Here is a 27,276-nt window from a genome sequence, read left to right as displayed (position 1 = left end):
CAGTCTGCAGGATGTGCAGCAGAGCTCCCTGCGAGCGAGCCCTGCGGCTTCTCAGCTCCTGAAACTCCCTGTGGAGCACATCCCGCTCCAGCTGCTGCTCTGCTGCATCCCTGACAAGCCCAGCACTGGTGCTTCCAGCCCTGTCTGGGGTCCTGTTGGTCAGAAATGCCCAAAGCTTCTGGCTGCTGCAGCTCTTCCTCCTCATCCCAGCCTCGCCAGCGCAGGGTCATCTTGTTCTTGCCTTCATCTCTGCTAATTAATTACCTGGTGGCACCTCCATGCAGCAGGCAGGGCTGGGTTCAGGGCCCTGGATGATCCCTGTGTCCCTGCACAGCATCCTTCCCCAACAAAGGCCGGGCCCAGCCACAATTAGTGCCCCAGCTAATTAGGCTGAACTCACAGGGAAGGTTTCCTGTGCTGTAATCACAGTCCCTGATGCCTTTCTCTGAGTGGCACAGCAAGACTCTTCCTGCTCCACTCCTTCCCGTGGCTTTTCGTTGCTGTGATAATTATTTTCCTCTGCTGCTGCACGAGTCCCACCCTCCCCTCTTGACTCCAGTGCTGCTTCTGCAGTTTTATTGGGATATTCCACTTTCTGCCTGCTGTGTGTTTCACACCACAGGCCCTTTATCGCAGATTTACTTGTTTTTATTTCTACTTCCTCTTTAATTATATTTTCTTTCCTCCTCCCCACGCTCAGGTTCCTCACTTCAAAGTGGCTCCAGAGGAGTTCCTGAAGCTGCAGCTCCAGAGATTCACCACCCTCAACCTCCACCCCAGCAACACCGACATCAGCGTGGCCGTGGCAGGAATCCTGAATTTCTTTAACTGCACCACTGCCTGCCTCATCTGTGCCAAAGCTGAATGTAAGTCTTTGCCATGCCCCTCTGCTTCATCTCCTTTTGGTGCTTGCTGGAGAAGGCCCCAGCTCCTCACATCTCTGCTCAGAGCAGCCTTTTCCACTCCAGTTTCTCCACCCTGGTGCCCCATGGAGGAGTTTTTCAGGAGATTTTACTGCCTTCTGTTTGGCCATCTGAAGAGCGTTTTGCTTCCACAGATGGGGCTTTGGATAAGAAAAAAAAAATTTAAGAAAGGTGTAGGCCTGCTTCTGGAGATTATTTTTAGGCAAGTAAAGCACTTTGAAATGTGGCTTGCCCGAAGCCACGTGCAGTTTGTGGCCTAAAAGCAGGATTTGAGTGATAGTCAGCACAGTGCACGCCCTCCTGGCTCTGCAGCCCTGCATCTGCTGGTGACGGTGCATGGGGACAATGGACCTTTCACCTGAGCTGGGCCAGATCCACCCTGAGCTGGGCCAGATGCACCCTCAGCAGGGCCAAATCCACCCTGACAGGGTGATCCACCGTCGGCGGGGTCAGATCCACCCTCGGCAGGGCCAGATCCACCCTGAGCTGGGCCAGATCCACCCTCGGCAGGGCCATAATCCAGGACCATGACAGGGTGATCTCCACCCTTAGCAGGCCCAGATCCACCTCAGCAGAGCTATATCCATCCCTACAGGGTCAGATCCACCCTTGGCAGGGCCATCTCCACCTGAGCAGGGCCATCTCCACCTCGCCAGAGCCATCTCCACCTGAGCAGGGCCATCTCCATCCCCGCAGAGCTCCTGCTGTGGCAGGAGCAGGCCCTGCATCCCAGAGCAAAGTGTGTCCTGTGCTTTCTGAGGTCACTGTGCAGTAGATTTGGGGTGGCCACAGCAGCTCTGGAGTTTGCCAGCCACAGCAGCCTGGAAAGAGGGGCTTTGGAAAGGGTGCAGGGACAGCTTTGGGAATGTTGCTCCTTGACTGGGCCAGCTCCATTCCCCATTAGCCCTGGGCAAACTCCCCAGCAGCAGCTGCTGTGGAAGATTTCTGCATAGGGACTCAGGAACAGGAGTGTTTTTAGCTCTCCTTTGTGCTTTGTGCCCCCAGGGCAGCAGGCTGAGGTCGGTCAGTAAATCACCCTCAGTGAGCAGTGCTCACATCCACCCCAGGAAAGGCCCTGGTTCAAAATGATGCAATTAAAATCATGCAAATGGTCTCCCACATCACTCCCAGAGCTGGAATTTTTCATTGTCTAACCTTAACCTTAAGCAAGAAGGGAAGCAAAGATAATTAGGTTTTCTCAGCTTGCCGCGCAGGAGGCTCAGGGCTCTGCACCCCTGCCCTGCTCCTGGGCCAGGTGTCTCCCACTGGGATTAATATGATTAATATGATTTTTATTTAGCTGGATCAAACCCTCTTACCTGAAGCAATCCAATTTATTTCGCTCTGGTGCTGCTGGATAACTCAATATTTCGGATGTGCTGAGTCCTTCCCAGACCCAGGGAAGCAGTGGGACAGGAGCCTTTCATCCTCCCAGCTCTTAGTGCTCAGCAAGGACCTGATCTGAGGCAGGCTTGAAGCTCAACATGCCCTGACTGTAACAGAGCAAAGACAAGGCTTAATTGAGCTTCATGTAGGAGCACAAACCCTGATTTTCCCTTAGGACATGCACTGCTCCTAAGCACAGTCCTTAAACAACTAACTGGAGGCATTTCAGGCTTTTGGAAGGTTCCCTTGAGGCAGCTAAGGGGAGCATAAGAGCTGCCTGCTCATCAGTGAGGAAATGCTGTTTTGAGGGATGTTATTATTTAGATCCCAGGAGGGGCAAGCTGGAGCTGCTTTGGTTTAAGTGTGAGGCTGTGTGATGGGACCCCTGGGCACTACCCTGCCACACTCATCCTGTCACATCCTTCCGCTGGGGACTGGCTCTGATTTCCCCTGGCAGAAGGAGAAAATGACCCTTAAAGCCAAAGAACTTGGGCCAGCCTAAGTGTAATGCCCTGGGGAATGTAAAATGTAATGCCATAATAGAATGAGATTTGTGTGACTCTGTTTGGTGGATGGAATAAGAATATCTGACTCCGCTTCTCTGTGATGTTCAAGAATTAGCTGGTTTGGGAACTATGCTGGAAGGTTTTGTGTGGTTCCATAGAAATCTTAACCCAAAAAGGCAACTAGAGGAGTGCATGGACTTTTTAGGAGCTTCTCTGAGTGCCAGAGGGGAGGGAATAGCACCCAGTGCTTGGGAAGGGAGACCAGGGCACTGAGGTCCAAGGCCTTGTGCACATTCTTGGTCCTTTTTTAAAATTTTTATTTTTATTTCAAACACCCAGGGAGATGTTTGAAGCAACATTGTTGGGATTAAAAGCAAAGCTGGATGATGGGAATGTTCTCTTCCCAACCATCCATGTCCAGAAGCGGAACCATCAGCAGCTGTGCAGCTCCTCCATCAGCAGGAGCACTAAACAGGGATGTGTTTTAACTCCAGGAGAGCTCCAGCTCCTGCCTCTCCTCCTTCCTAGGAGCAGCTCCTCCATCAGCAGGAGCACTAAACAGGGATGTGGCACTCCAGGAGAGCTCCAGCTCCTGCCTCTCCTCCTTCCCAGGAGCAGCTCTGCCGCTGCCAGCTCAGGAGCGGGGCTGCTCCAGCCAGCTCTGGATGTTTGCATAAGGAAAAAAATCAAATAATCAGGGTCAGGACTTGCCACAGGCCAGCCTGAACGTCTCTCAGAGCTCCCCATGGGAGTGTTGGAGCAGCAGGTGCCTGGTGCAGCTCTCTGTCCTCACTTTGGTACTTCAAAGGTGCCAGGAGGAGTCTGCAAGCCTTTGCTGGGGTTCACATCCCTCTGAAGTGCCAGTCTGGCAGCAGCAGCAGCAGCAAGAGTCTCACATCCTCTCAGCATCAAACAAAGGGGAATCTCTGCACAATAGAGACTTCCCTGCACACAGCAAGAGCAGCTGCAAGCAGGAGGCTGGATGAGGCTACAGGTAGGATCTAACATGCTGGAAATGATAATTTCCTCGAGCTGAAGGTGGAGATCAAATGATTTTTTTTTTTTTTTATTCTCCTGGTTCCACTTCTTCCTCTCTGTGCCTGATGAGCTTTAGAAAAATTTTCCTGGCTTTGAGAGCAGCAGAGTTTGCTGGGATGAGCTGCAAGCAAACTTGATAGTGTCAGGGCTGTGATTTGCAGCAGCCTGTCTGGTCCCCTGCAGGTGTGGAATGAGGTGAAAATAAACCTTTCCACATCCTCAAGGATCAAATGGAGGGCTCAGGTAAAATTTACTGTTCACCTGGGTTAGAAGACAAAAGAAGTGTTCAGGTGAGGTCCTTGTGTGCTGTAAGCAGAGTGAGTTCTCTGCCTGGTGAGGAAGAAGAAGAAGCTGATGTGACCCAGAAAAGTCCTGGCACAGCTGTTTTTATAACCCCTTGCTGTGTTCCTTCCTGTACCCAGGGAGAAGGGGAGAGGCAAGGGCATTGTCAGGAGCTCAGAGCAAACTCAGAGTGCTTTAAACCTCTCCCTGGGAACGAGCGTCTCCTCATCTTGGATGTGTCCCTTTTCCTGCCCTGCTTTGTTACCTGGAAAAGTGCCGGCAGTCCTTGAGAGCAGAGCTCCAGCACTGATCCCATCCCGCTGTGACCCTTCCCTGCCTCCTGCCCTGCTGGGGAATGAGTGGATTCATGCAGTCAAAAATAAGTCAGGTTAAGAGTAAAACTCTGATTTGAGGGTTAATTTGCCTCTCTGCCAGCTGGGCTGTGATCCTGCTGATAGTTCTGTTTCTCCAGCTCAGATCTCCCCCCTCTTTTTGGGGTTGTCTTCCTGAGGGGATGGGATGTGTGGCTATGCTGTCTGTGTCTTGCTGATGAATCCATCTGCTGGTTCCTCTGGTCAATCAAACTTGGCAGGAGGTTATTTCTTGATGAAACTCAGCAGCTGGAGACAAGAGAGGCTCTATCAAAGCTGCTTTCTTGACTAACAAAATCTGCAGCAGGAGTTTTGACATCTTATTAGGCTTCAAGGCAGCTGTGTTGGAAGGAGCCCTTGACGTGCCCATCCTTATTTTTGTCACGATTTTTTAATGTTGTATTTTTGCAGTGACCTCCAGCTCTCAGTAGAGCTTCTCATCCCCTTGGAAGAGATCAGCTGCCCATCAGAGTGCTCCAAGAGCTCCAAAAAAGCTGCACCTTCCTGGGCACTTAATTTGGGAGCTGGAAATGCAAAGGCTGAGGGGGAGGAATAATCCTCCAGTAAGCAGAACAATCCCACATGCAGGGAGATAATGGAGGCCTTGTCTGGACCTGGTATTGAAGGTCTTATCTCTTCCCAAGATGAGTCTGGGGACACTTTCTTTTCCTGGAGAAGAGCTGGAGTAGCTCCATCACTTCTCCTTCCCTGCTGGACCAAGCAATGAGTCCTAAATCATTTCTACTTTTTTTTTTTTTTTTTTTTTTTTCCCTGGGGAACAACTGGAATAACTCCATCATTTCTCTCTCCATCATTTCATTCCCTGCTGGACACAGAATTTAGCCCCAAATCCTTTCCTTTCCTCTCCCTTTTTCTGGGGAACAGCTGGAATAACTGGAAAAATAATAACTCCATCATTTTTCATTCCCTGCTGGACCAAGCAGTGAATCCTTTCCTTTGCAGTGCCCAGACCCAGACCTTCAGGAATGCATCCTGCCATGGATCACCGTGTTCCATGGGAGAACCAAGCCTCAAACTCAAAGGGACCTGTCCTTTTTCTCTCTTTCCTCCAAAGGCCTTTTAAACCTGGAGAAGCTGCTGCGGCAGTTCCTCATCTCCAAGGACACGCTGTCGGTGCGGATGCTGGACGACAGCCGGGATCCCACCCCGCTCCTGAAGGAGATCCGAGACGACAAGACAGCCACCATCATCGTCCATGCCAACGCCTCCATGTCCCACACTATCCTGCAGAAGGTGAGGCTCACACCCAGCAGCAGGCACAACTTGCCCAAGGATTTCTCCTGGGGAAGGCAGTGAGAAAGCTCAGAGACAAAGAGAAAACAATCCTTATCTCTACTTGCTGCTCCTGATGTTTGGCACACGTGGAATGTGTTATGGAGATTGTTTACCCCAAGGGATTTGTTAATTGGACTCTGGTGATGGTTGTTTATATTGATGGACCAATTTGTATTGATTGAATCAATTAATATTGATTGACCAATTTTGGTGTGGTTTTTTCCCCCTTATTCCCATGTTGTTGCCTAGGTCAAAGCTGTGTTGTGACTGTTGGAGACAGTCACGGGTTTTCTTCAGTATCCTTTTAGTATGATATAGTTCTAGTATAGTTCTAATCTAGTGTAATATAATATAAAATAGTATAGCTTAACAAAGCGATTGTTCAGCCCTCTGAAATGATTTAGAGTCAGAGCACATTATTCCTGCCTTGGGGTCTCCTTGCATCCATAGTGAGTGTCCCTCCCCTGTCCCTCGGGGTGCTGCTGCTCCCCCCAGCCAGATCCTGTGGGATATTGTGATGCCTTGTGAGGCTGGCCTGGAGCAGAGGCTGGGCAGAGCTACAGAATAAAGCAGGGGTTTATTCAAAGGCCTCCATGGATGCACCTTGGGCAGCACAAGAGCCCAGCCGGGCTGCACCCAAGATGGATCAAAATGATCCCAAAATGCACGAGCGCTCCCGGGGTCTCTCCCTTGGCTCAGCTCTGCTCCATTTGCACCTTGCAGTTCATTGTCCCATTCCAGCTTTAGCCCAGGCACTCCCATCCTGCTTGTTTTTCTCTCTCCAGCCCACGCTGTTTGTGCTCCTGGGCTGAGCTTTGGATCATTTGTCCTTGGTGCCCAGCTGGAGCAGGAATTGTTTTGTCTCCCTGCTCTGTGCAGAGTGTTCACCATCCCATAATATGAAGCTCAGAGCTGCACACCTAGGCAGCACAGAATCTGAAAAATATAAAAGCTAAAATTTAAGGCATCAATTGAAATGTGAAAATTCCCACAGCAGCGTTGGGAATGGGCTCTGCCCAGAGGGGAATTGCCATTGATGAATTTCCAGGGCTGGATCTGTGCAAGTGGTGGCTGAATTGCTCCGAGGGGATGTGTTTGCTCTCCTCAAGTGGTATTGCCATCCAAGAGTTGTGAAGGATTGCTCAGCTCTCTGAAATGACTCTTGTGCCTCCTTTTTCCCCTCCCATTATGTGTCCCACTTTTTCCTTCTTCTTTTTATTGTCTTATTAACCGAGATTTTATTTTAATCCTGTTTATTTTTAAATGGTCTCTGGCTGCAGTTTCTAGTGCTTGTTTTGATAGCCGGCTTCAAAACTGAGCAGTGGCTCCAGATGGAGCAGAGTTTCCCACATCCTGGAGGGAACAAGAAGCACATTCCTGAAGGGAGGCAGGATCCAAGCTCTGGCATCCCCCTGGCTTTCCACACTGTCCTGGCTGTTTTGTCACAGAATGTGTCATCCAAAGGCCTTGCCTGTGTCAGATTTACCCCCGATGACATCCAGCAGGGATATTTTTGTCATTCCTCTCTCCCCCCAAAAGACTTTTATTCCACTACACGCAGTTTTCATTTCTAAATAGACAGTTTGGGGGAATTTTTGGGATTGTCACTTAAGGTTTTTTTTTTAGTGTATTTTTTCCCCTTTTTCCCCTGTTGCTGCCTGGCTGCTGAGGGCTGTCCCCCTCCTCTGTTGCTATAGTGACTTCCCACAGGCTCCCAGCAGCTCTCTCCAGGCACCCACATCTCCCTGCCCAGCTCCAGCCTCCTTCTGCCACCCCTGAGAAATGTCAGAAATTGCCAGCATTTCCCAGTCAAACCCAGTTCTTCCAGTTGGAGGACTGCAGGAATGGAGGGTAATTAATAAAGAGCTCCTGGTCTGGCAACTTCTTGCACCTTGGGAGGCTGGAAAGTGTTTTATTGGGAGCCAGGGATGTTGGTGCTGAGCATCAGGTGAAGCCATGTCCTATCCCACGGCAGGAAATCACTCTGTGGGTTTGCTGGGTCTGTCCCAGGAGAGCAGCCCTGCGCAGTGAGAGGAATCCACAGCTCCTCATCCCTCATCCTCCACAGATGGGCTGGAGACACACGGATGGTTCCCAGCTCCCAGCTGCCAGGGCTGGGTGAATGGATGGGAGAGGCACTGCTTTGCTGCTCACCTTGCTTTCTGCCCTTGAAACCAAACACTCTGACCTCAAAGTGGGAGAGCTGGCATTGTCACTGTCCCCAGGAAGGGATGAGCAGGGGGAATTAGTGCCAAGTTTTGCTGTGGAGGGGGTGAAAAATGAGGCAGCCTCCTCTGGGTTCAGGGGGCTCCTTGGAGCGAACGGCTTTGCTGTGTCCGTTGTGCCACCTGGGTGAGGGACAGGGTGACAATGTGCAGCCAAGGGGCTGGGCACAGCCAGGCCAGCAGTGGTGGTGGCCTCAGGTTTGCACAGGAACAGCTAAAAGACAGGAAAAGGGAGAGGTGCAATCCAAGCTGCCTCTTTCTGTCTTTATTCCCTCACTTTCTTTTGTCACAGCTTCCGGGAGGGATAAAAAGGGGCTCACACCAGGAGGTGCTGCCTTTGGTCCTTCCCTCCTTGCCTCCCATTCCTCTGTGTGGTCTGGACTGCTGGGAAAACCTCTTTGCCAGGGTCTGGAAGCTTGATTTGAGAGCAGCTGTGCTTGGCAGTGGAACAGAGGCTTCCAGGAGCATCTGCAGATTAATGCCCCACTTTCCTGAGCATCTGTTCCCACAACCAGCTCCTTGTGTAGTGAGAATTTTGGGAAAGGGCTTCAGTTATTTGCTCTGTGATCTCCAGAACAGATCATCCCCATGGAACATTCCGTGTCCCTCTCTCTGCATCCCTGGACAGTTTTGCCCTGTTTTCTTTTATTTCTGTGGCCAGCACAGCCCTGTCTCCGCTCTGAAGGGCAGGCTGAGTTACTGGGTCTCATCCATGCTCATTAATTTGTGGGATTTGAGCCCAAATCTGACTGATAAAACTGGAAAGCCACCAGTGGCTTGATTGTCCTTTTCCTGCAACTCCCAGGAGCTTTGCCTGCCTTTCTCTCTCCATCATGGTGTTTGTGGTGGAAGGGACAAGCCTGGAGCTCTCAGCTGCTCTTTTCCCTCATTATGTCCCAAAACAGCTGCAAAGCAGCATCCCCACACAAAATACACAAAAATCCTTATTTTCCTCTTAAAACATCATGGAATTCCTCATCCCAAGGGGTTCTGGAGTTCTCAGGACTGGGGCTACAGGATCCACCTCACCTTTCCAGGGTCCCTGTGGACCATTGGGGTCTGTCAGGGGTTCAAAAGCTGTTTCTGCTTTTTGAAAAGCTTCTGCTTTCCACAGGCATCTTCCTTAGAGTTAACCTTGGATGGATGCAGGAATCCCTGAATTCCCTCTCGGAATGCAACGGAGAGAGCAGGGATGCTCCAAGGGTCTGGAGCTGGGTCATTTCCCTCTGTGCAGGTGCTTTGTCAGGGCTGCTGTGGGCAGGAGACCTCAGCTAGGCTCAGTCCTGCTGAAAAATTGCTTCCCCAGACTTTAATTTCCCAGGTCCAACCCGTGCTGCTGTGTCCCACCCTCCCTTCCTGCAAGGAGAGATAAGCCTGAAAAAGCAAAATGTGGCCCTGGCTCTGCCTTGCTGGAGTGGAGATTGGAGATTGTCAGGCTCTGGTTTAATCTCTTTTTTCCTCTCCTTCACAGGCAGCTGAACTGGGGATGGCATCTGCCTATTACACCTATATCTTCACTAATCTGGTAAGGAGTTGTTCCCAGCTTTTCCTGCCTGCGTGTGGAGTCATTTTAATGGGAGCTGATCCCCCTGACCCGTGGGATCCTTGGGCAGAGCCTCGTGTGTTGGGGAGGGAGGGAGGGAGGGAGGCAGGGATGTCACCTGCTGCCTAGAATCAAAAGGCAAAATCTTTCCAAGCAATACAAAAAATAACATTTCCAAAAGCAGTTCTGTAATGAAAGCTTTCTGTGCATGCATGGTATTGGATTTCTACAGTTTTTATCAGGTTAATTAATTAGTTCATCTAACAGGTACATCCAACAAGAGACCAGTTGCCCCAGCAACCAGCCCTTAGGTCTGCCCCTTGGAGTTGTTCTGTGTCTTGTTACATCTCTTAAATTCTGGTGCAAAACAAGATGTCCTTGTTAGAAATTCCTGTTGTTAGAATCAGACCAACCAGGATCTCAAGAATGTGTTAGGAAGGGTTGGCTTATTGTTCTAAAATGTGAGAAAGGGCAGGAAAACCACTAGAAACTCTGCAGCTACATATTAAAAAGCTATGAGGCTACAAATAGATAAAAAATACAGAAAAAACTAAAAAATCTTCAGGCATCATTCCTCCAAAGCTGGGAAGGTCTTGGGGAGGTGGGAAACGATTGGTGCAGCATCCAAAGGTAGGAATTGTGGACATTGTGACAGGAGCTGGTGCAACGACATGTGCAGGTCTTTGGGAAGCTCCAGCAGATGGGTGGATCCTGATTGTTCTGGTTTTCCCGATTTTCCTGAGTTTTTGGGGTTATGCTGGTGTTGTCGCCCCCTCCCTGAGCCCATTCCCTGTGTTGGAAAAGATCAGGGATGAGCACCTGGAAGGCATCACAGCCCCGTGCCCTGAGACAAAGGAAGGATGATCCCATAAATGTTGAGAGCAGGGGATGGTTTGGCTTTATGGGCACGAATCACATTAATGGGATCGTGGTGTGGTTAAACCCCTCAGTGCTGTGATGGGCTGAGGGGGCAGACGGGGAAATCCAAAATAACCATCAGAAGAACTTCTCCTCCATGGGGGCACCACCAGGAGAGCAGGAACCCGGCTGTGAGTGCTGCCGTGGGGCTGCTGGAAACCTGGGGGGTGAGGTGGAGGTGCCTCCCGGCCCAAGTGATTCTCCTATTCTCTAATTTCTATTAATAATTCTGGCAGGGAAGGCGAGAGCTGAATCACACTTTGTGTTTGGGTGGGAGACAGACGGGAAGGGACGGAGCCAAACGTGTGGGCAGGGAGCTGGAGAGGAGAGAGGAGCAGGGGAAGGAGGGAAACGGAGGGGTTGGGAGCAGTTGGGGCACAGAGCGGAGAAGGGATAAGGGCAGGGGGAGAAATGCAAGGAACAGAAAAGGCTGCGAGGCTCCTGGCTGGGTTCCTGCTCAGTGTCCAATCCATGGGTCAGTGCAGCCAGACAAACCTCACTGGTGCTGTTCATCCCCTTGGAGTGGGCAGCACGGGGTCAGGCAGGGAGGGGGCCTGGGGCTTGTGCTTTGTGCCCCGAGTCACAGTGTCACTGGGATGGCAGAGGGACGGTGCCATCCCCACCAGATCTGCCCACAATGCCAATCCCAGCCATCCCCACTCCCAGGAAGTGTTTCCAGTGCTCCCAACCGCTGTTCCTGTCCCACTTGCCCTCCCCAAGCCATTCCCAGTCCCACAGAGCAGGGCAGGGCACACAGTGAGGGATTTCCACCTCAGAGTCTGCAAAAAAAATTCTGCTTTTTTGAGTTGTTTCTGTTGTCTGAGCAGCATCTCATGGATGCTGCTCTAAAAATGAAGCTCCCACCTCCACCCCCAGCCCAGTCCTGAGCACGGGTGTGATTAAGCATTTGCTGGAGGTGAAATTTGCCTTTCAAACCCATTCATCTCGTGGAATGCAGCAATGGCAGGTGAGAAAGAAATGAGTTTTGTTGCCATTCACTCTCTCAGGGTATTAATCTGTTTATCCAGGTTATTTTACCACTTTGTTCAAAAGCCCAGCTCTTAGCAGAACTAACAGGATTTTTGGCAGGGATCGTTTTGGGAAGGTGACATCAGACAAAACCTGGGCAGATGGAAGAGATGTTTAAGGAAATTAGTAATATTTAAATGGGGATTGGAGATGGGAGTGAGCAATTTAGGCTCATAAATCTGGAGGGATTATCAAGCTCCTAATGAACCCTCTGAGGTTCTGCAATCACTGCCTAATAGAAAAGATAAAATCAGAGCGAGCTACTGTCAGGGGGAGCAAGCAAAAAGATGGCTTAAATGGAGAGAGAACCCATCAGAGAGCCTGTAGAGCACTGGGCTGCTTGGAGATGGAAAAATATCTCAGGCAAAAAAGAAAAAAAGAGGAGAAAATAGGATAAAATGCTGAATTAAACACCTGCCCTGCAGCTCTAGAGGGGAGTTCTGTCTCTGTCTTTTAGCATTAATTTTATTTAATAAGCACATCCCAGCTGACAGCTCATGGTGTGGTGCAGCTCTGCTCTCTGTGAGTGGGAGAGGAGGGAATTCTCTGTGTGCTGGGGCACAGGAGGGGATTTGGGGGGTGATGGCCCCTCTGTCCCAGCCTGGTGCCTGCAGGCAGTGCCACCAGTGCTCTCCCAGTAGATCCCTGGAGCAGATGAGGAGGAACCCTCAGCCCCCAACACATTTCCAAGGGAGCTGAGGCGGGCAGCCCGATGTAAAAATATCCACAGGCTCCTTTCCTGCGCGCAAATTCATTATCAGCCTCCTTCAGCCAGCTCCAGGGACCTCTTCTTGTCAGCAGCAGCAGCAGCCTGGCAAATTTTCCAGGAGTCCTCATGGAACTCTCAGGTCTGGTGCATTTGTCTTCCCCACATCCTACATTTGGGGTGCTCCTGGCTTCCATCCCCTGGCAAAAAAAAACCCATTTTCTCCCTGGCATCTCCACGTGGTGATGATTCCGTGGCTCTGGGACGTTGGGGAGGGATGGAATTCCCTGAAGAGGTGCTGGGAGGATCTCGGAGCTGCTCATCATCCCTTCCCTTCTCCCTGGCAGGGCTGGCTGGGTCTCCACAGAGCTCACGGCCATGTGAGGGGGCCGTGAAGTGCAGAATAATAATAATAATAATAATAATAATAATAATAATAATAATAATAATGCTGCACAAATAGACCATTGCAAGCAGACTGCTGTGCATTGAAGGAAATGTTCCCTCCAGCACTGGAAATCCCTGAAATCAGCAGCACAGAGTAGGAGGGGTGTTGGATGCCTCCAAAACCCCACGCTACAATTAATTCTTTTAGCTTGTTAGTTCTGTGTAGCTATTGGATTTTGTATTTTTTTTCCCCCCTCTCTGTTTGGTTTGTTGTTTTTCTTTTTTTTTTTTTTTAGATAATACCCGGACCTCAGGCTGGGTTTAAATTTCAAAATATTTGACGATTAGATGGGAATAATTGAAACAATTAAAATTATTACTCTGAGGGGGAAGGTGTAAAGGAGGTTTCCCAGCGCCTCGAGTCAGGCAGGGCAATTCACTGGGTGCAGTTTTGTTCCCTGACAAAATTGTGTGCAGGTGTTGCTGCTGATAAAACAGCTGCCGTGTTCAACTCCCACAGACCAGATAAATCAGTTCAGGTTTGGGGTTTTTTTTTGTCTTGTTTCCTGCTTTCTCTTCTTTGTTTGGTGATTTATAAAGAGGTCTTCATACAGGATGAGGTTTTCAAAACTGAATTGTCAGCCTGGAACTGGAGGGGAAATTGGTGACCGAATCCCCCAGAGAGTGTCACACATTTCTGCCGTAGCCTGTCAGCGGGGTGACATCCCTTGGAAGGAAGGGATGATGTCAAATCAAGCACAGGGACAGGGAACTACAGATGAGGCTTTGACCAGGGCTTAGGTTTTGTGAAATTGCCTTTTTGTGGTGAAATAATCTTATTTTTCACCATGAGCTCCAGCCCAGGCTGTGGTCTTTGGCCTTTGAGCTTCCAGGGGCAGCCTTGGGGCACTCCTGGCCTTCATCCCCTGGCAAAAAATCCACATCCAACTCCGTTTTCTCCCTTGCCCAGGTGAGGAAGGCAGAGTCTCTCACTGCCCTGTGACAGATTTCCCCTCCCAGCCCAGCCAGCCCTCCTGATTCCCAGCAGCTGATGCGAAGTGTTCTGGAGAGCCCGGATCATTGCTGGGATTTATGGATCATATTTTCAGTGGCATGTGCTAGCAGGGCAAACAAATCAGGTTTTTGCAAGGCTGCCAAGGCAATTTCTCCTCGTTGTAGTTAGCATGAGGGAAGGAGGGTTTAGACAAAGCAGTGGCTGTGCCTCCCTGCCTTTTGCTGCCTCAGTCTTCTTTATTTTCCGACCAGATTCCTGTGCTTGATTTCCAAATTTTGGGTGAATCATTCTCTCAGATACACCCCAGCCTCTGGAAACTCTGGGAAAAAAAGAGGTGGGAAGGAGGGCAAATCTCTCTCTTTCCCTCTTTCCCTACTTCTCACCTCTTTTTTTCCGAGAGCAGTCTTTTCTCAGGTCCCAACATTGAGCACTTGACCTCTCTGTGGATTTGTCTCTCTCCAAATCCCAGGCTCCCTGCAGAGAAGTGGAAATTTGAGCAGTGTATTTTCCTAAAAGTGCTCTTGTTTGAAGAACAGCCTCCAAAATTTAACAGCTGGCCTTGCATGAGGAGGTTCAAGACCTGTAAGGCACATCAGTGCCTTTTTTGGAAGAGAAATCCAATTACAGATATCAATTTATTCCCCTAAATTGTTCCTGAGCTCACTGAGGTCACAGCTTCTCTCTCCCTACCTGAATGGCCAACGAACATTGCCTTGAGTGGATCTACCCCATCCACTTCCCTACTCAAATTGTTGCTGTGATGACTTTTTTCCACTTTTTTTCCCCCTCCTGGAGGAATTGATTTTTACATGTGGCACATTAGAAACTTATTGACTCCATCCGTAGTTTATAAATAAATGGAGCCTTTCAGGAAAACCATGGAAAGCACTTAACATAATATTGTCCACTTGAGTAAACAAATAAATGTGTTCTGGGATGATTTACAAGCTTGGCAGCTCAGCTCTGAGGGCAGTGGGATCCAGAGAGGACAAGGCAGGGATTTTCTCTGCCTCTTACTGAGGAGATTTGGTGATTTTGGGGGGAAAATTTGGTGGCCAGGGGGTGGGGAAGTGACCATTGCAGGGTCAAGCTGCTTTTGGCTGGAGCGTTTTAGTTCTGCCTTCCACGACCTGGGGAGAGGCTCCCTGGAGTTCTGTTTGCCCAAAGACCCTGCTCTGGGATACTTTATTAACCCTGAAATGGTGAATAATGACACACAGAGGTGATGTCACCAGAGCTGTGCTGAGTTGGCGCTGCAGGTTTGGCTCTTGCACAAGAGCGGCCAAGAAATCTCAGGATGGACATTGCGCTCTGGTTTGGAGAGCTTTCCTGAGCACCAAACGCTCTGAACGAGGAGGTTTTGCCAGAGTGAGGGTTTAATAGAGAAATGGAAGCCTTGGCCCAGCGTTCTCCTTTCCCATCCCACACGAAAAAAGAGCAGGAACAGCACGGAGTGTCCTGGGCCTGGTGTAAATCAGGTGTAAATCAGGTGTAAATCAGCCTTTGGTGCTGCCAGAGGGGCTGGAGGGGAGCGAGGTCAGTGCAGTCTCTGCTGAGTTTACAGCAGTGAGTTTCTCCTGCTGAGCCCAGTGTTGGTGGGGGTTTTGGAGGCTGTTAATCAGCAGATCCAAAAATCCAATAAAGTCCTTGCAGTGACTAGGAGAGGAAGATAAAACTGTGTGCGTGCAAGAGAGAGGGGAGGGATGGAGTGGGCACCTTGCTGTTGGTGCAGCTTGAATTGAGCAAACCCTGTTCCTTCCAGAGGTTTGGGGTGAGCTCAGGGTGTGGGTGTCAGTGAAAGATCCCCTCTTTAGGCTGGTCCCCAGCCTGCAGGCACTGCTTGCTGCCTCCCTGCTGCCCAGGCACTGTGGGTTATTAAAAATGAGATAAGGATCGAGGTCCTGCACACACACACGGGCTGCAGAACAGGATCAGCAGCAAAATCGATGCTGGAAGGAGCTCAGGAGCTGCTGCAGTGCTCAGCAGCACAGTGGCTGCTGCAGGGGGAAGATTTACCTGGAGCCACTCTCAGGAGGGACATCCCAGCATGGCAGGGCAGGGGAGGTGGCTCCATGCTTTAAAATACATTTTTTTTTGCCAGGCAGCTGCTGTGACATGGACAATTCCCTGCTGGGCTGGTCCTTCACGTGCTGAAATCTCCAGCCTCTCTTCTCGGGAAGCAGTGGAGCCAGTGGTGAGGGAAGAACTGGCCATGATTTCTGGCATTTCCTTTAGCCTAGGAGTTGATTGCTTAGCTCAGGTTTGGGATGAGCCTCATTAGTGAGATGCTGATAGATGAATGCTGGCTTTGATGTTTTGTGTTGTAAGGCAGGTTTTTAACCCACGCGTCTTTTGGGCTGCTCAGCCTGGAGGAAAGTCTTTGGAGAGATTTACAGCACCTTCCAGTGCCTGAATGTGACCAAGAGGAGGGCTGGAAAGGGATTTTTACAAGGGCATGGGGTGATAGGAAAAGGGAAATGGATTTAAGGTGCAGGAAGGCAGATTTAGATGGAATATTGGGAAGAAATTCTTCCTGTGAGGGTGGGCAGGCCCTGGCATAGGGTGCCCTGAGAAGCTGTGGCTGCCCCTGGATCCCTGGAAGTGTCCAAGGCCAGGATTTGGAGCAGCCTGGGAAGGTGTCAGGGTGGAATGAGATGCTGCCTAATGTCCCTTCCAACCCAGACCTTCCATGCCCCTGTGTTTCTGAGAGCCGTGCTGCCAGGTGTAAATCTCTTGCTTCGGTTTCCTCCTCTCCAGGGCAGAATAACTCCAGGGCAGGAGTTCCCCCGGGGCAAGGCAGCTGGGATCTCCCTCACTGGGTGAGGAGCAGGGTGTCACTGCTGGGCTGTCCCAGGGTGACACGGGCAGGGCAGGAGGGACAATTCCCTGCCTAACTCAGTGACAGGGGCAGGACAGGAGGGACAATTCCCTCCCAAACTCAGTGACAGGGGCAGGACAGGAGGGACAATTCCCTGCCTAACTCAGTGACAGGGGCAGGAAAGGAGGGACAATTCCCTCTCAAACTCATGTCACTGCTGGGCTGTCCCAGGGTGACATGGGCACAGCAGGAGGGACAATTCCCTGCCTAACTTAGTGTCTTTGCTGGGATGTCCCAGAGTAACACGGGCAGGACAGGAGGGACAATCTCCTCCCAAACTCAATGACAGAGGCAGGGCAGGAGGGACAATTCCCTCCCAAACTCAGTGACAGGGGCAGGAAAGGAGGGACAATTCCCTCCCAAACTCACGGACTCAGCTGAGGTGGGAGAGGACCTGTGGGTGCAGAATCCTGGTTGGGATCAGCTGATCTCCATCCAGACCTGCAGAGCCAGACTTGCAGTGAGCATCACTTGTTCCTGATGGCTTCATGTCCCTAAAGAACGGGGTGTCACCTGCAGATCTGCTCCTAAATCCCACCCAGCCACGCTGGAAATTCCCATCTCATGGCTTTAGGAGCGCAGAGCTCACCTCTGTGGCTTTTATTAGCCAGCTCCTCCCAGTGCCCTCCGTGCTGGGGTCATTCCAGGGGGTTTGTGTGCTGCTGGAAAGTGAAGAGTGCAGGTGGAGTGCTGCAGAAAGCCAGGCAGTGACTTCATCCTCTAATAACTCCTCCAGTGCTGTCTCCCAGGGAACCCCGTGGAATTCAATTAGCTAATTGTGTGCCTAGCACTCGGGAAAATATAGAATGCCACGGAATTGCTAAGTGTTGTTATTTAACAGCACACATTTCGTGGTTGCAGCCCTGTAGTAGCAGTCAGAAAATAATTGCCTGCTGGTGCCTGCTGCTGAATTTGCTGTGATCGGAGCAAGGCCTGGGGATTTTTCTTTCTGTAAAAAAGTTCATTAATTTTGGCTGCAGATCCTCCGGGTCTAATTTTTTACCGAGCTCTCTTGAAACAGAATATTGACATGTGGTGGGTGTTTTAAAAAACAGAGTGCAAAGAGGGGGAGGAATTCAGGCAGGCAGGATTTGTGTCCCTGAAATTCACCTTGGCGTGATTCCTGGTGGTCTTCTCTGTGCCTTGTGTTGGACTGAGATGGAGGGCCAAGTTTTAGGCAATTATTGCAATTCCTCCAATGCAGGGAGAGGGATAAAAAATAGTGGAATGGGAGGAAATGAGGGAGCTGCTGTTTGCACCCATCATTTTGATGGCATTTTCTGAAGGCATGTGGTTATAAAGCTGTGTTTGCACAGGTGGAGGAGGCTTGGAGTCCCCTCATAAACAGGATGGCAGAGTTATTTTCCTAATGGCTCTTTGCTCTTATTGCATTGGGAATCTTTATCCTGCAGAAGCTCCAGCCAGCACTGAGGATGAGGGAGAGTAACTGCAGGAGGAGAAAAAGGCAGCTGGGAAAGTGTTTCGTGTAGGAATATCTTTCACTACATCTCAGAGAGAAATCCTTGGCTCTCCACCTGAAAATACCCCTGAGATCAGGAGTTTCCCACCCCTTGTCCTGCCTGTTTTTGCCTCTTACAGCATGGGAGGAGGGCAGGACGGGTGGGAAATCAGCTGAGAGGCGCGGGTCTCGAATAACAAACCAGGTTTTGTTTGCAAAACGTGGGTTTGGAAATGTCAAGCGTGGTGAATGAGTGTAAAAGGGGAAGAGAAAACCCCAACAAATAGGGCCAGAAGCTGAGCTGGCAGCTCTGGGAGTATCGGGATGCTCTCACCCCTTTGCCCTCTGCAGCAAAGCCTGACCTTACCAAATCTCTCTTATCCCAGTGCAAATGAAGTGTGTCCCCCTCGGGTGGTTCATCTCCATCTCATTGCATGGGCAGCTCACGGCTCATTTCCCCCTGGCCCTCCCCCTGCTCCTGCTCCTCTGATGGAAAGGCCAAAAACGGGAGCTGGAGCCCAGGGAAGGGACAGGGAGCAGGGTGGAAGGGCTCAGGTCCAGGCCGTGCCACCCCTGTGTGTCACAGAGGTGACGCTTTACGGATGTGACAGCCACAGGCATGGCGTTTTCTGCGGCTGGAAAAAGATGGATTTGGAGAGGGTTGGCTGTGGGAAAAGACCAAAGCTTGCACAAAGCAGCCAGTGGTGATGGGAGCCAGGCAAAGCTGCTGGTAATGTTTGAACCAGAGCAGATTACTGGCTCTGGGGGAGCCTGTCGGGGTCTGGCTGTGGTTGTTTGCAGGCACAGAGTCCTGGCAGCTGCCTGGGGCAGGGAATTTACCCAGGGAAAGTGGGAAAAGATCCCTTCAGGGGGCTGGTTCTGACCATGGCACTCAGCCACTCAGGGCAGCAGGAGTTGAGGGTTCAGCCCTGTGGCTGTGCCTGGTTGGGGTGAATCTCACCCCTGCCTCAGTTTCCCCGTGTGAACTGAGACCACTTCATTCCCTCGCCCAGTAATTGCTTATTTAAAGATCAGAGCATAACAAAACCTTCAACTTCAAAAGCTTGGAAGTGTTTTCAGGGGACAAAAGGCACAATAAATAAATAAACACACTAATTTCAGCTGCCCTGAGGCTGGGGCGGGCTGGCACAAGATGAAACCTTGGATTTTGTAACATAACATCTCATTTTCCTCCTGGAGAGCCTGAAGCCAAGAGGGCAGTGGGGCAGCTGTTTGCCTGGTGCCCTGCACGATTTGCCTCGAGGCTCTGGCTGCAGGGAGAGAGCATTTTACAGGGGTTTAAGATTCCTCCTGCTGCTCTGCCCGCAGCCAGCCCCTCCTCAGCCCAGCTCCTCATTAGCCATCTGCCCTGCTTGCCGGGGCTGACAGGATGCCGTGGGTGAATGGATCACCTGTCAGCAAGGCAGGGGGATAATATCATTCAAATGAATCAATAGTTCACAGGCAATTTCACATTACCCAACATTAGCGTGTCCAAAATGTGCTTCATCCTGCCTCTGATGGCATTCCCGTGGGTCTTGGCCGGGCTGGAATGGTCTTGTAAGTCCCATGTTCGGGAGATTTACAGGAATTGCTCCTGCGTGCCCAGCAAAGATAAAAAATGGCTCAACTTGCTGGAATTTCATCCTCCAGGCAGCCCAGGGATGGCTGGATCCGTGATGGGCATCCAGCAGTTGCTGGAAGTGTCACTCCCACCTCCTCACTCCACTCCAGCAATTAGCAGAAGAGAAATTAGTGAGGAAAGTGCCATTATTCCCTGCTAACAGGACAAGGAGGGCTGGACTTGTTCCCCAGGCTGCTTCCGTGGATGTGAGGAGCAAAACCAAGCTCTAAGCTTTATTTTTTTTCTTTATTTAGTTGTTTTTGTACTTCTTAGCACTTGCAGAAATGCAAGAGGAGGCTCCCAACTCCAAAACTCACAGTCAAGGCACCCTCTAAGCCTCGCCGGGGCATTAGGGTGGCATCTCCTCCTGGGACCTGGCAGCAGAAAGGAGCAGTGCAGAGGTGGGGGTTTTTAGGGTTGGGTAGAATTCAGTTCCTCCTGCTGTGGGAAAGAACTGATTTAATTTAACAGTTGAAACTTGGTGTCACCAAATTGGATGTGTTGATGGAGCAGCTTCCCTCAGCAGGTGAGTGACACCCTCTTTGGAGGGTTTAGGGGTTTTTTTTCGTGGAATTTGGCCAATGAAACACTGGATTTGGGTGATATCTTCATTAAAAGCCTGAGGTGAGCAGCACTTGAGTCAAATCCTGGTAAAACCCAGGCCCTCCCTTCCAACAGCTGCAAGGGTTTCACATCCAGGATCTCGCAGCTCCTGTTCCCTTCAAGGGCACTGAGTGGCTTTGAAGCTTTCCGTGCCTGTTTTCCCCTCTAATCCCATTTTCTGCTTTGGGCTGCTGTAGGAGTTTTCCCTCCAGCGCCTGGACAGCCTGCTGGACGACCGAGTCAACATCCTGGGATTCTCCATTTTCAACCAGTCTCATGCCTTCTTCCAAGAGTTCGTCCAGAGCCTCAACCAGTCCTGGCAGGAGAATTGTGACCACGCTCCTTTTACTGGGCCTGCAGTAAGTAAAGTCCATTCCCATCTCCCAGAACCTCCCTGAGCTGGGAACGGGGATAGACCGTGGAGAAACCTCGTGGGAAGAGCTTCAGGATGGTCCTGAGCAACTCAGGGGTAGAAACTCTGGTCTCAAATATTTTTTTAAAGTTATTTAAATTATTAAATAATTTAATTATTAAATCTTATTTAATCTTGTGCTGGAGGGCTCAGGGATACCCCCAGGCTGCTGTTGGATTGGATTTTATGAGGAGATGCTGGTCTAGGAATGGGAAGGAAGAGCCAGAGCAGAGCATTTTTATTAAGTATGATAAGAGAGGACTTGAGCTGTCAATCTGTGATTTACAGAGGATGTGGAAAACAGCAAAGAGGCCCTGGAAGTCAGAGCTGCCCAAAGGATCTTGGGGTGCAGAGCTCAGCAGAGCTCCTCTGTGCTGGACTGCGAGCCCAGCTTCAAATTCCAGCCAAATCTTGATTTGGATTGTATTTCTCTGTGGGTGCAGGGGATGATGCAGCTCTGATTCATTTTATTCCCTCATGAAGTTTATCCCTGTGTGTTTAAACTCCAGGAAAATGGCTCGTGGAGGGGGGATTGTGGCTGCAGATGGCACAGGAGGAGCTGGGTCAGGCAGATGCTGAGGGGCTGAGCTGTGCTCTGTGCTCCAGCAGCTCCCTGAGGAGGGTGAGGAGCGTGCACATCAGCACTGGAATATTCCCCAGGGATTTCTCCACAACTGGGAGAGTTTGCAAAGCAGATTTGCCACATCAGAGCTGCAGCTGCGGGAGGAAAGAGAGAGAGAGAGGGGAAAATATCATCAGCTGAACCCTTTGCATGGAATTTAATGAACCCAGAGCCCCTTGACGAGCTGAGCTGCTGAAAACCTCCTTATTGTCACCACAAAGGGAGCCTTAAGAGGCAAAATAAGGAGATTTTTGCCCTTTGTGTCCACATCCCTTGCCTTGACTTGAGCTCCTGTGCCTGGGACCATCGTGCTCTCCCTCCCACCCAGAGGCAGCTGCAATCAGCTTGCCCTGCTCAGTCTCCCTAGGATTTCTAGCAGGAAAATTCCTTTTTGGATTGCAGGGGCTGTTGAGAGGCATTAAAAACAAATTCCCTCCTCCCAGTGCAAACAGGAGACAGCAGGAACCAGCAGCAGGTGTGACGGGGAAATGAAAATTCTCATTTCAGGTTCTTACCCCACATCCAGCAAAACCTGTAGGTGGAGGATGCCTGGAGGGACTGGAATTCTTCAAGATAGCACAGCCCAGGTGATGGGAAAAGGATTTGAGGGTAGGGAAGTTACAGAGCAGAGGTGAAATATTCCCAAGCAGAGTTTCTTTTGCCTGTGAGGTGAATCCAGGACCTTTCTGCCTCTGCTGTTGGAAATCTGGCAGGGAGCATCTCTCTGTGCAGCCCTGGGAAGGAGTTATCCTGTGGGATAACTCATCCTAAAGAGAGAAAAGGAAGCTCAGCAGCTGGAAGTGACAGGAGGGAGGTTTCCTGTGAGCTGCAAAAATCCCAGGGCATTCTTGCTGGAGCTGAGGAAGCATCTGACAAAGGAGGAGGGAGCTGCCTGCTCCGATGCCATTCTCATTAATCACATTGCAAAGAAAGGAAATCAGAGAAAATCATTCAAATTACAGATGGCTAGATTTGGTAATTAGAATTTAGGCTAAAACAGATGTTTGTAATTAAGTGTTTATGTCATTGAATAAAATCCAGATTGCAAAGTCTATTTCACAGGGTTTTAATGGCTTTAATTCCCCGTGTTGGGTTTGGGGGCAAAGATACAGCTGATAATGTTTTAGAGAGGGAAGAAAAACCCCATATGGCCAAACCCAAACCTGTTCGTGTTTCAGCGGCAAGAATTGTCAAGAATTTGGGGATTGAGGGAAGTCCCCCAAGCTCCATGGATTTTCCATGGAGCTCTGATACTGCAGAAGGGCACAAAACCAACAGGGCTCTGCACAAATCAGATGGTGCAGGCGAGGGAGAGAATCAATTTGTCAGCGGGAAAATTGGCTTTTTGTGACACAGGGACAAAGCTGTGGTTTAAAATGAGAATATAAAAGTAGTGAGAGGTTTTTATAAGTGACTTGGGGAAAGTTGAGCAATGCACAGGAGGGCAGGGACAGATCCCTCTGGCTGGATCTGCCTGCAGGACACTCCAAAAGTCTCTTTTCACTCCTCTGCTGAAGGTTGTGACCTCATAACTTTGTGGTTGACCTCTGTTCCATGCCAAGTCAGGCTGCAGGGAAGGGATTCCTATTCCATGCTACAAGAACTTGATCCTGTGTATCTCCACACCCTCCCCAGTACTTAAATTGCTTGAAATCATAAAGGGTGATGGCAGAAATCCTAATGAATTTCCCAGAGTTCAGAAGTAAAACATTCCAATCAATACTGTCAAATGCTTCACTGAGATCTACAAGTCTCTTGCTCACCATCTAATAAGGGATTAACTGCTCAGGGAAAATGGAAATGGAAACCCAGCAGGAGAAAATGAAAAATGCTGGGCCAATATTCTGATTTGGTAGGAAATGGGAGAAATTCTGGGGTTGCAGGGGTTGTGTTTGGTCTCATAACAGTTTCATTTGCCCAGCTGATGTTAATATGGTTCCTGATTCAGGAAAGGAATTGCAAATTGGGTGTGAGATCCTGTCACCCGAACAGGATTAAATTAATAATTAAAATTAAGTGCATGGAAAGAGCTTCATGGAGCAGGGGCTGAGGACAGGACAGGCTGGAGAAACCCTGTTAGGAAAAAAAATTGTATTAAGGGGATAAAAGAAGGAGAGAAGAATTTATCAGCTTCTTTAAGAACCTCTGGAAAGGCTTTCCAGGAGGGGAATGTTTAGGTCAGCCTCTGCAGGTTGAAGGAGTGAAAGGTCGCTGGTGTTGTCAGAGCTGGTGTTTGGGGCATTGATGGCATCAGGCTGGAATCCTGCCTTTTCATTTGGGATGACTTGTAGGTTTTGAGGGGTTTGTGCTGCTTCTCAAGTGTCTAATCCCACACCAGTGTAGTCAGCGAGGTCCAAGTAAGACCAAGCAGGGTAAAGTCAAAATTAGCAACAGAGTGGAAGCCCAAGGATTGTTGGGATCATTGAGCTGGGTGAGGTTGTCCTGCAGGGCCATTGGCAGCAGAATAAACCTGGTCAGGCTCTGGGAGGAGGAGAGGATGCAGAAGCCACGGCAGGGCTGGAAGTCACAGCCAGGGTAAGGTGGGGAAAGCAGCCCCAGGCTGGAGACTGAACCCTCTGCCCAGAGCTGGGATGGGAAGAGGATTCTCTTGGAAGTATCCATAAGGGAAATGCAGCCTTGATAGTAATGAGCTGCAACAGCTTAATTCCAGCAGTCAGGAGGTGACAGTAATTAAAAGTGAAATCTCAGTTGCAACAGTGAGCACGAGGGAGAAAATAGCTGATTGTTAACGAGCCCAAAGCCATGGAAACTGCTGTGCATGAGTGAGAAACGGGGGTTGTGAGGCTGTGGACAAAGAAACCTGGGCACAGGCACCCCAAGCCAAGGTGAGCAGGAGAGGGATGAGCTCTGACACTCTGGACATCCCCTCAGCAGTGCTGCTCCAGCAGGGAACTGGCGGCTGCAGCGAGGGATGGATGATCTCTGTGGGGTCTGAAAGGCAGGATTTGGCTGCTGGACAAGCAGATCTAGCAATCATTTCTCGTGGGTCTGCCTGTCAAAGAAGTGGTCAGAGAAGGCCACCCATGATGGCGGAAGCGGCGCAGTCGAGTTCCCTCCTGTGGGAGCAGGCATCGGATCTCAGGAGCAATTCCCCCTGGCAATTCCTGCTTCTCTCAGGAGCATTCCCCCTGCACAGCAGTCTGATCAGAGCCACCAAAACACTGAAAACCCCCCCTTGATTAGGAAAAGAAAACTGCAGAAACTGAGATAGAAAGGATTGGGAAGCGACAAGGAGATAGAGAGACGACAGTGATGGATGAAACGAACCGGCACAAAGGGCACCCCAGCTGACCCCGGGCTGTGCACAGAACACTCCCCAGCTCCGAGGTGCAGCAGGATGGGGGATTTGTGTGCTCCAAGCTGACTTTTCCCTGCCTTTCCCCCGCAGCTGTCCTCGGCGCTGCTGTTCGACGCCGTGTACGCGGTGGTGACGGCGGTGCAGGAGCTGAACCGCAGCCAGGAGATCGGCGTCAAGCCCCTGTCCTGCGGCTCAGCGCAGATCTGGCAGCACGGCACCAGCCTCATGAACTACCTGAGAATGGTGAGAGGGGGCTGAGGGCTGCTCCTGGCTGCCAGCAGCAGGGCTGGCTCTGCCCGGGCTCTTTGAAGGCACTGAAAAGAGAGATCTGAGGGTTTGGGTTGTCACCAGCCTTGGAACAACATGAAACTCTCCCTTTTTCAGGCTTTGCTGCAGAAAAGCTGGAATTCAATTTTATTTTTATTTTTTTTAAAGTGTGAATGTTTCTAAGTGATTTGAGCTCTGACTTGAGCTGATACGAGATCACGCAGTACAATTGCTCAGAGCTCAAGGGCAAGATGTAAGTTCCCCCATGGGTTTGGGCTCCTTTGAAACCAAAACTGTCATTTCTGGAACGAAAGAAGCCTAAATCTGGCACAAGAACACTCTGAAATCCCAGCCTTTTGAAATAGTTGGAGTTTGTGGTTTCTCAGAGCTGAGGCGACCATGCAGCAGGAGCAGGTTTCTGACTTTGTTTGGGTTTAAATGAGACAAGGATATTTTATGAAGGTTTTTTATTTATGAGAGGTTTTTTTTTCCCCCCGGAGGAGAGCTCAGCTGATCCTGAGCATTGTACCCTTTGGCCCATTGTTTTAAATCCCAGCTTTAGCCAGGGACAGCAAAATCCTCCAGCTCCCCCCAGCTCTGCTGCTTGAAGACCCAGTGGTCTTAGCCTTGGGATGGAGAGATGGAGGGAGGCACTGAGGGGACGTGGAGCTGGTTTTCTGAAAGCAAGGAGATCTGGGAGTCCTGCACCTCGTGCTGCTGATTCCCTGCTCCTCTCCTTGTCTTTTCTCCTCTAACCAAACTCCAAAAACAAATAAGACTGAGCTAAGAGGGTTGCATTGCTGTTGCTGCAGGGAATGTGGGGTGCGTGGGGCCATCCCTCCTGTGTCCAGACAGAGAACTCTCAGAACTTTGGGCCTGTAAGCCAAAGCTTAGAATTAAACACAGGATTTGATCTGAGACCTTGGAAAAGGCTTCCAAACTTAGGTGCTGGAAGCAAGAATGTGGATTTATAGTTTAAAGCAGAGACACGTTAAGCTAAGTAGAGAAAAGTTTAGCGTTTTAGAGCACAGTACTCTAGAGTTTTAAAGTACCGTACTGTACTCTGAAACTGTCCAGTTCAGAGTCATTAATGTGTTTCTGTGCTTGAAATAATGGCTTTACATTCTCTGCTGGAATCCACTTTGGATTGACCTCTGAACCTGTGGAGGCACAAGCATTCCCTTTGCCCCAGGTTATTAGTGGAAATGGGCCTTCAATTTGCCCCGTTTCTGGGTCTCTGATCAGGACTGAAGGATCTTCTTTCGGTTTTGCCTGGGTGGTATTAGACAAAAGCCTGCAGTGGGGTGGGGCAGCCTCGCTGGGCGCTGTAACTGAGTCTCTCTTGGACAGGTAGAATTGGAAGGTCTCACCGGCCACATCGAATTCAACAGCAAAGGCCAGCGCTCCAACTACGCCCTGAAAATCCTGCAGCACACTCGGGGTGGCTTCCGGCAGGTGAGAGCAGCCAGGGGAGGGCTGGGAGGGTGTCCTCGGCTCAGGGGGATGCTCTGGGGACCAAAAGGGGCTGTGGAGCCCTGTGGTATTTTCTGGGGTCCCCCGTGGCAGGAAGGAATGAATCTGACTCCATGTTCTTAGAAGGCAAATTTATTATTTTATGATCTGTATTATATAAAAGAATACTAAACTAAACTATACTAAAGAATACAGAAAGGATACAGACAGAAGGCTAAAAGATGATAATGAATCCCGTGACTCTCTCCAGAGTCCTGACATGGCCTGACCATGATTAGTCACTAAGTTAAAACAATTCACATAAAACCAATCAAACAATGACCAGTTGGTAAACAATGTCCAAACACATTCCAAAGCAGCAAAACACAGGAGAAGCAAATGAGATAAAATTGCTTTCATTTTTCTCTGAGGCTTCTCAGCTTCCCAGGAGAAGAAATCCTGAGCAAAGGGATTTTTCAGAAAATATGACGGTGACAGGCCCCCCCTTGTTTGCACCATGAGGTGCTCGGGGTGTCACCTTAGCTCTGGCTGAGCCCTGGCTGGCAATCTCAGCGTGTTTGACTTCATCAGGGTGTACCTCAGGAGGGTTTGGATTTGTCTGAATCCATCAGGCCCTGGAGGGGGTGATGGCAGAGCCAATCTCTGGCCGGTCCCAGGTGATAATTCAGGGCAAGGAGTTTGTGCCAGCTGCAAGCTCACGCTCACACTCCTTCAGTTCTTAAGCTTGTGGCTGCATTTCCTTAAAATTATTTGGATGGGGAAAAAAATGGGATAATTTTCTATGAAATAGGGAAAAAATGGGTACTGTGAATCTTTTTAAACTGTTTCTGGGAGAGAAAGCAAATGGGGCAAGCCCATGTGAGGGGCTGCCCTTTATCTCCCCACTGTGAGGGGAAGTTCAGGTTCGTTTCACTCTTGGTTTATGGTTCCTCTCTAACAGGTTTGCTCAGCTCACACTCATTTTCTTTTTGTCGCGGTGCTCGTAGGTTCTTCA

The 27,276-nt window shown here is 50.1% G+C and overlaps 1 protein-coding gene across 1 annotated transcript in view; it reads left to right on the top strand.

Moving 5' to 3' along the window:
* GRIK4 (glutamate ionotropic receptor kainate type subunit 4) overlaps positions 1 to 27,276 on the top strand; it is a 188,549-nt gene that overhangs the window by 127,623 nt on the left and 33,650 nt on the right. The window contains exons 5-10 of the mRNA XM_038161536.1: positions 701 to 866; positions 5,582 to 5,760; positions 9,499 to 9,552; positions 20,387 to 20,548; positions 24,633 to 24,785; positions 26,160 to 26,264. Of these exons, the coding sequence (XP_038017464.1) occupies positions 701 to 866; positions 5,582 to 5,760; positions 9,499 to 9,552; positions 20,387 to 20,548; positions 24,633 to 24,785; positions 26,160 to 26,264 (819 nt within the window). The remainder of the gene's footprint in view (positions 1 to 700; positions 867 to 5,581; positions 5,761 to 9,498; positions 9,553 to 20,386; positions 20,549 to 24,632; positions 24,786 to 26,159; positions 26,265 to 27,276) is intronic.

Source organism: Motacilla alba, chromosome 24 (assembly GCF_015832195.1).
Source record: "Motacilla alba alba isolate MOTALB_02 chromosome 24, Motacilla_alba_V1.0_pri, whole genome shotgun sequence".
Taxonomy (NCBI): domain Eukaryota; kingdom Metazoa; phylum Chordata; class Aves; order Passeriformes; family Motacillidae; genus Motacilla; species Motacilla alba.
Note: the sequence above shows the minus strand (reverse complement) of the source record. Positions and strands in the feature narration are given on the sequence as shown.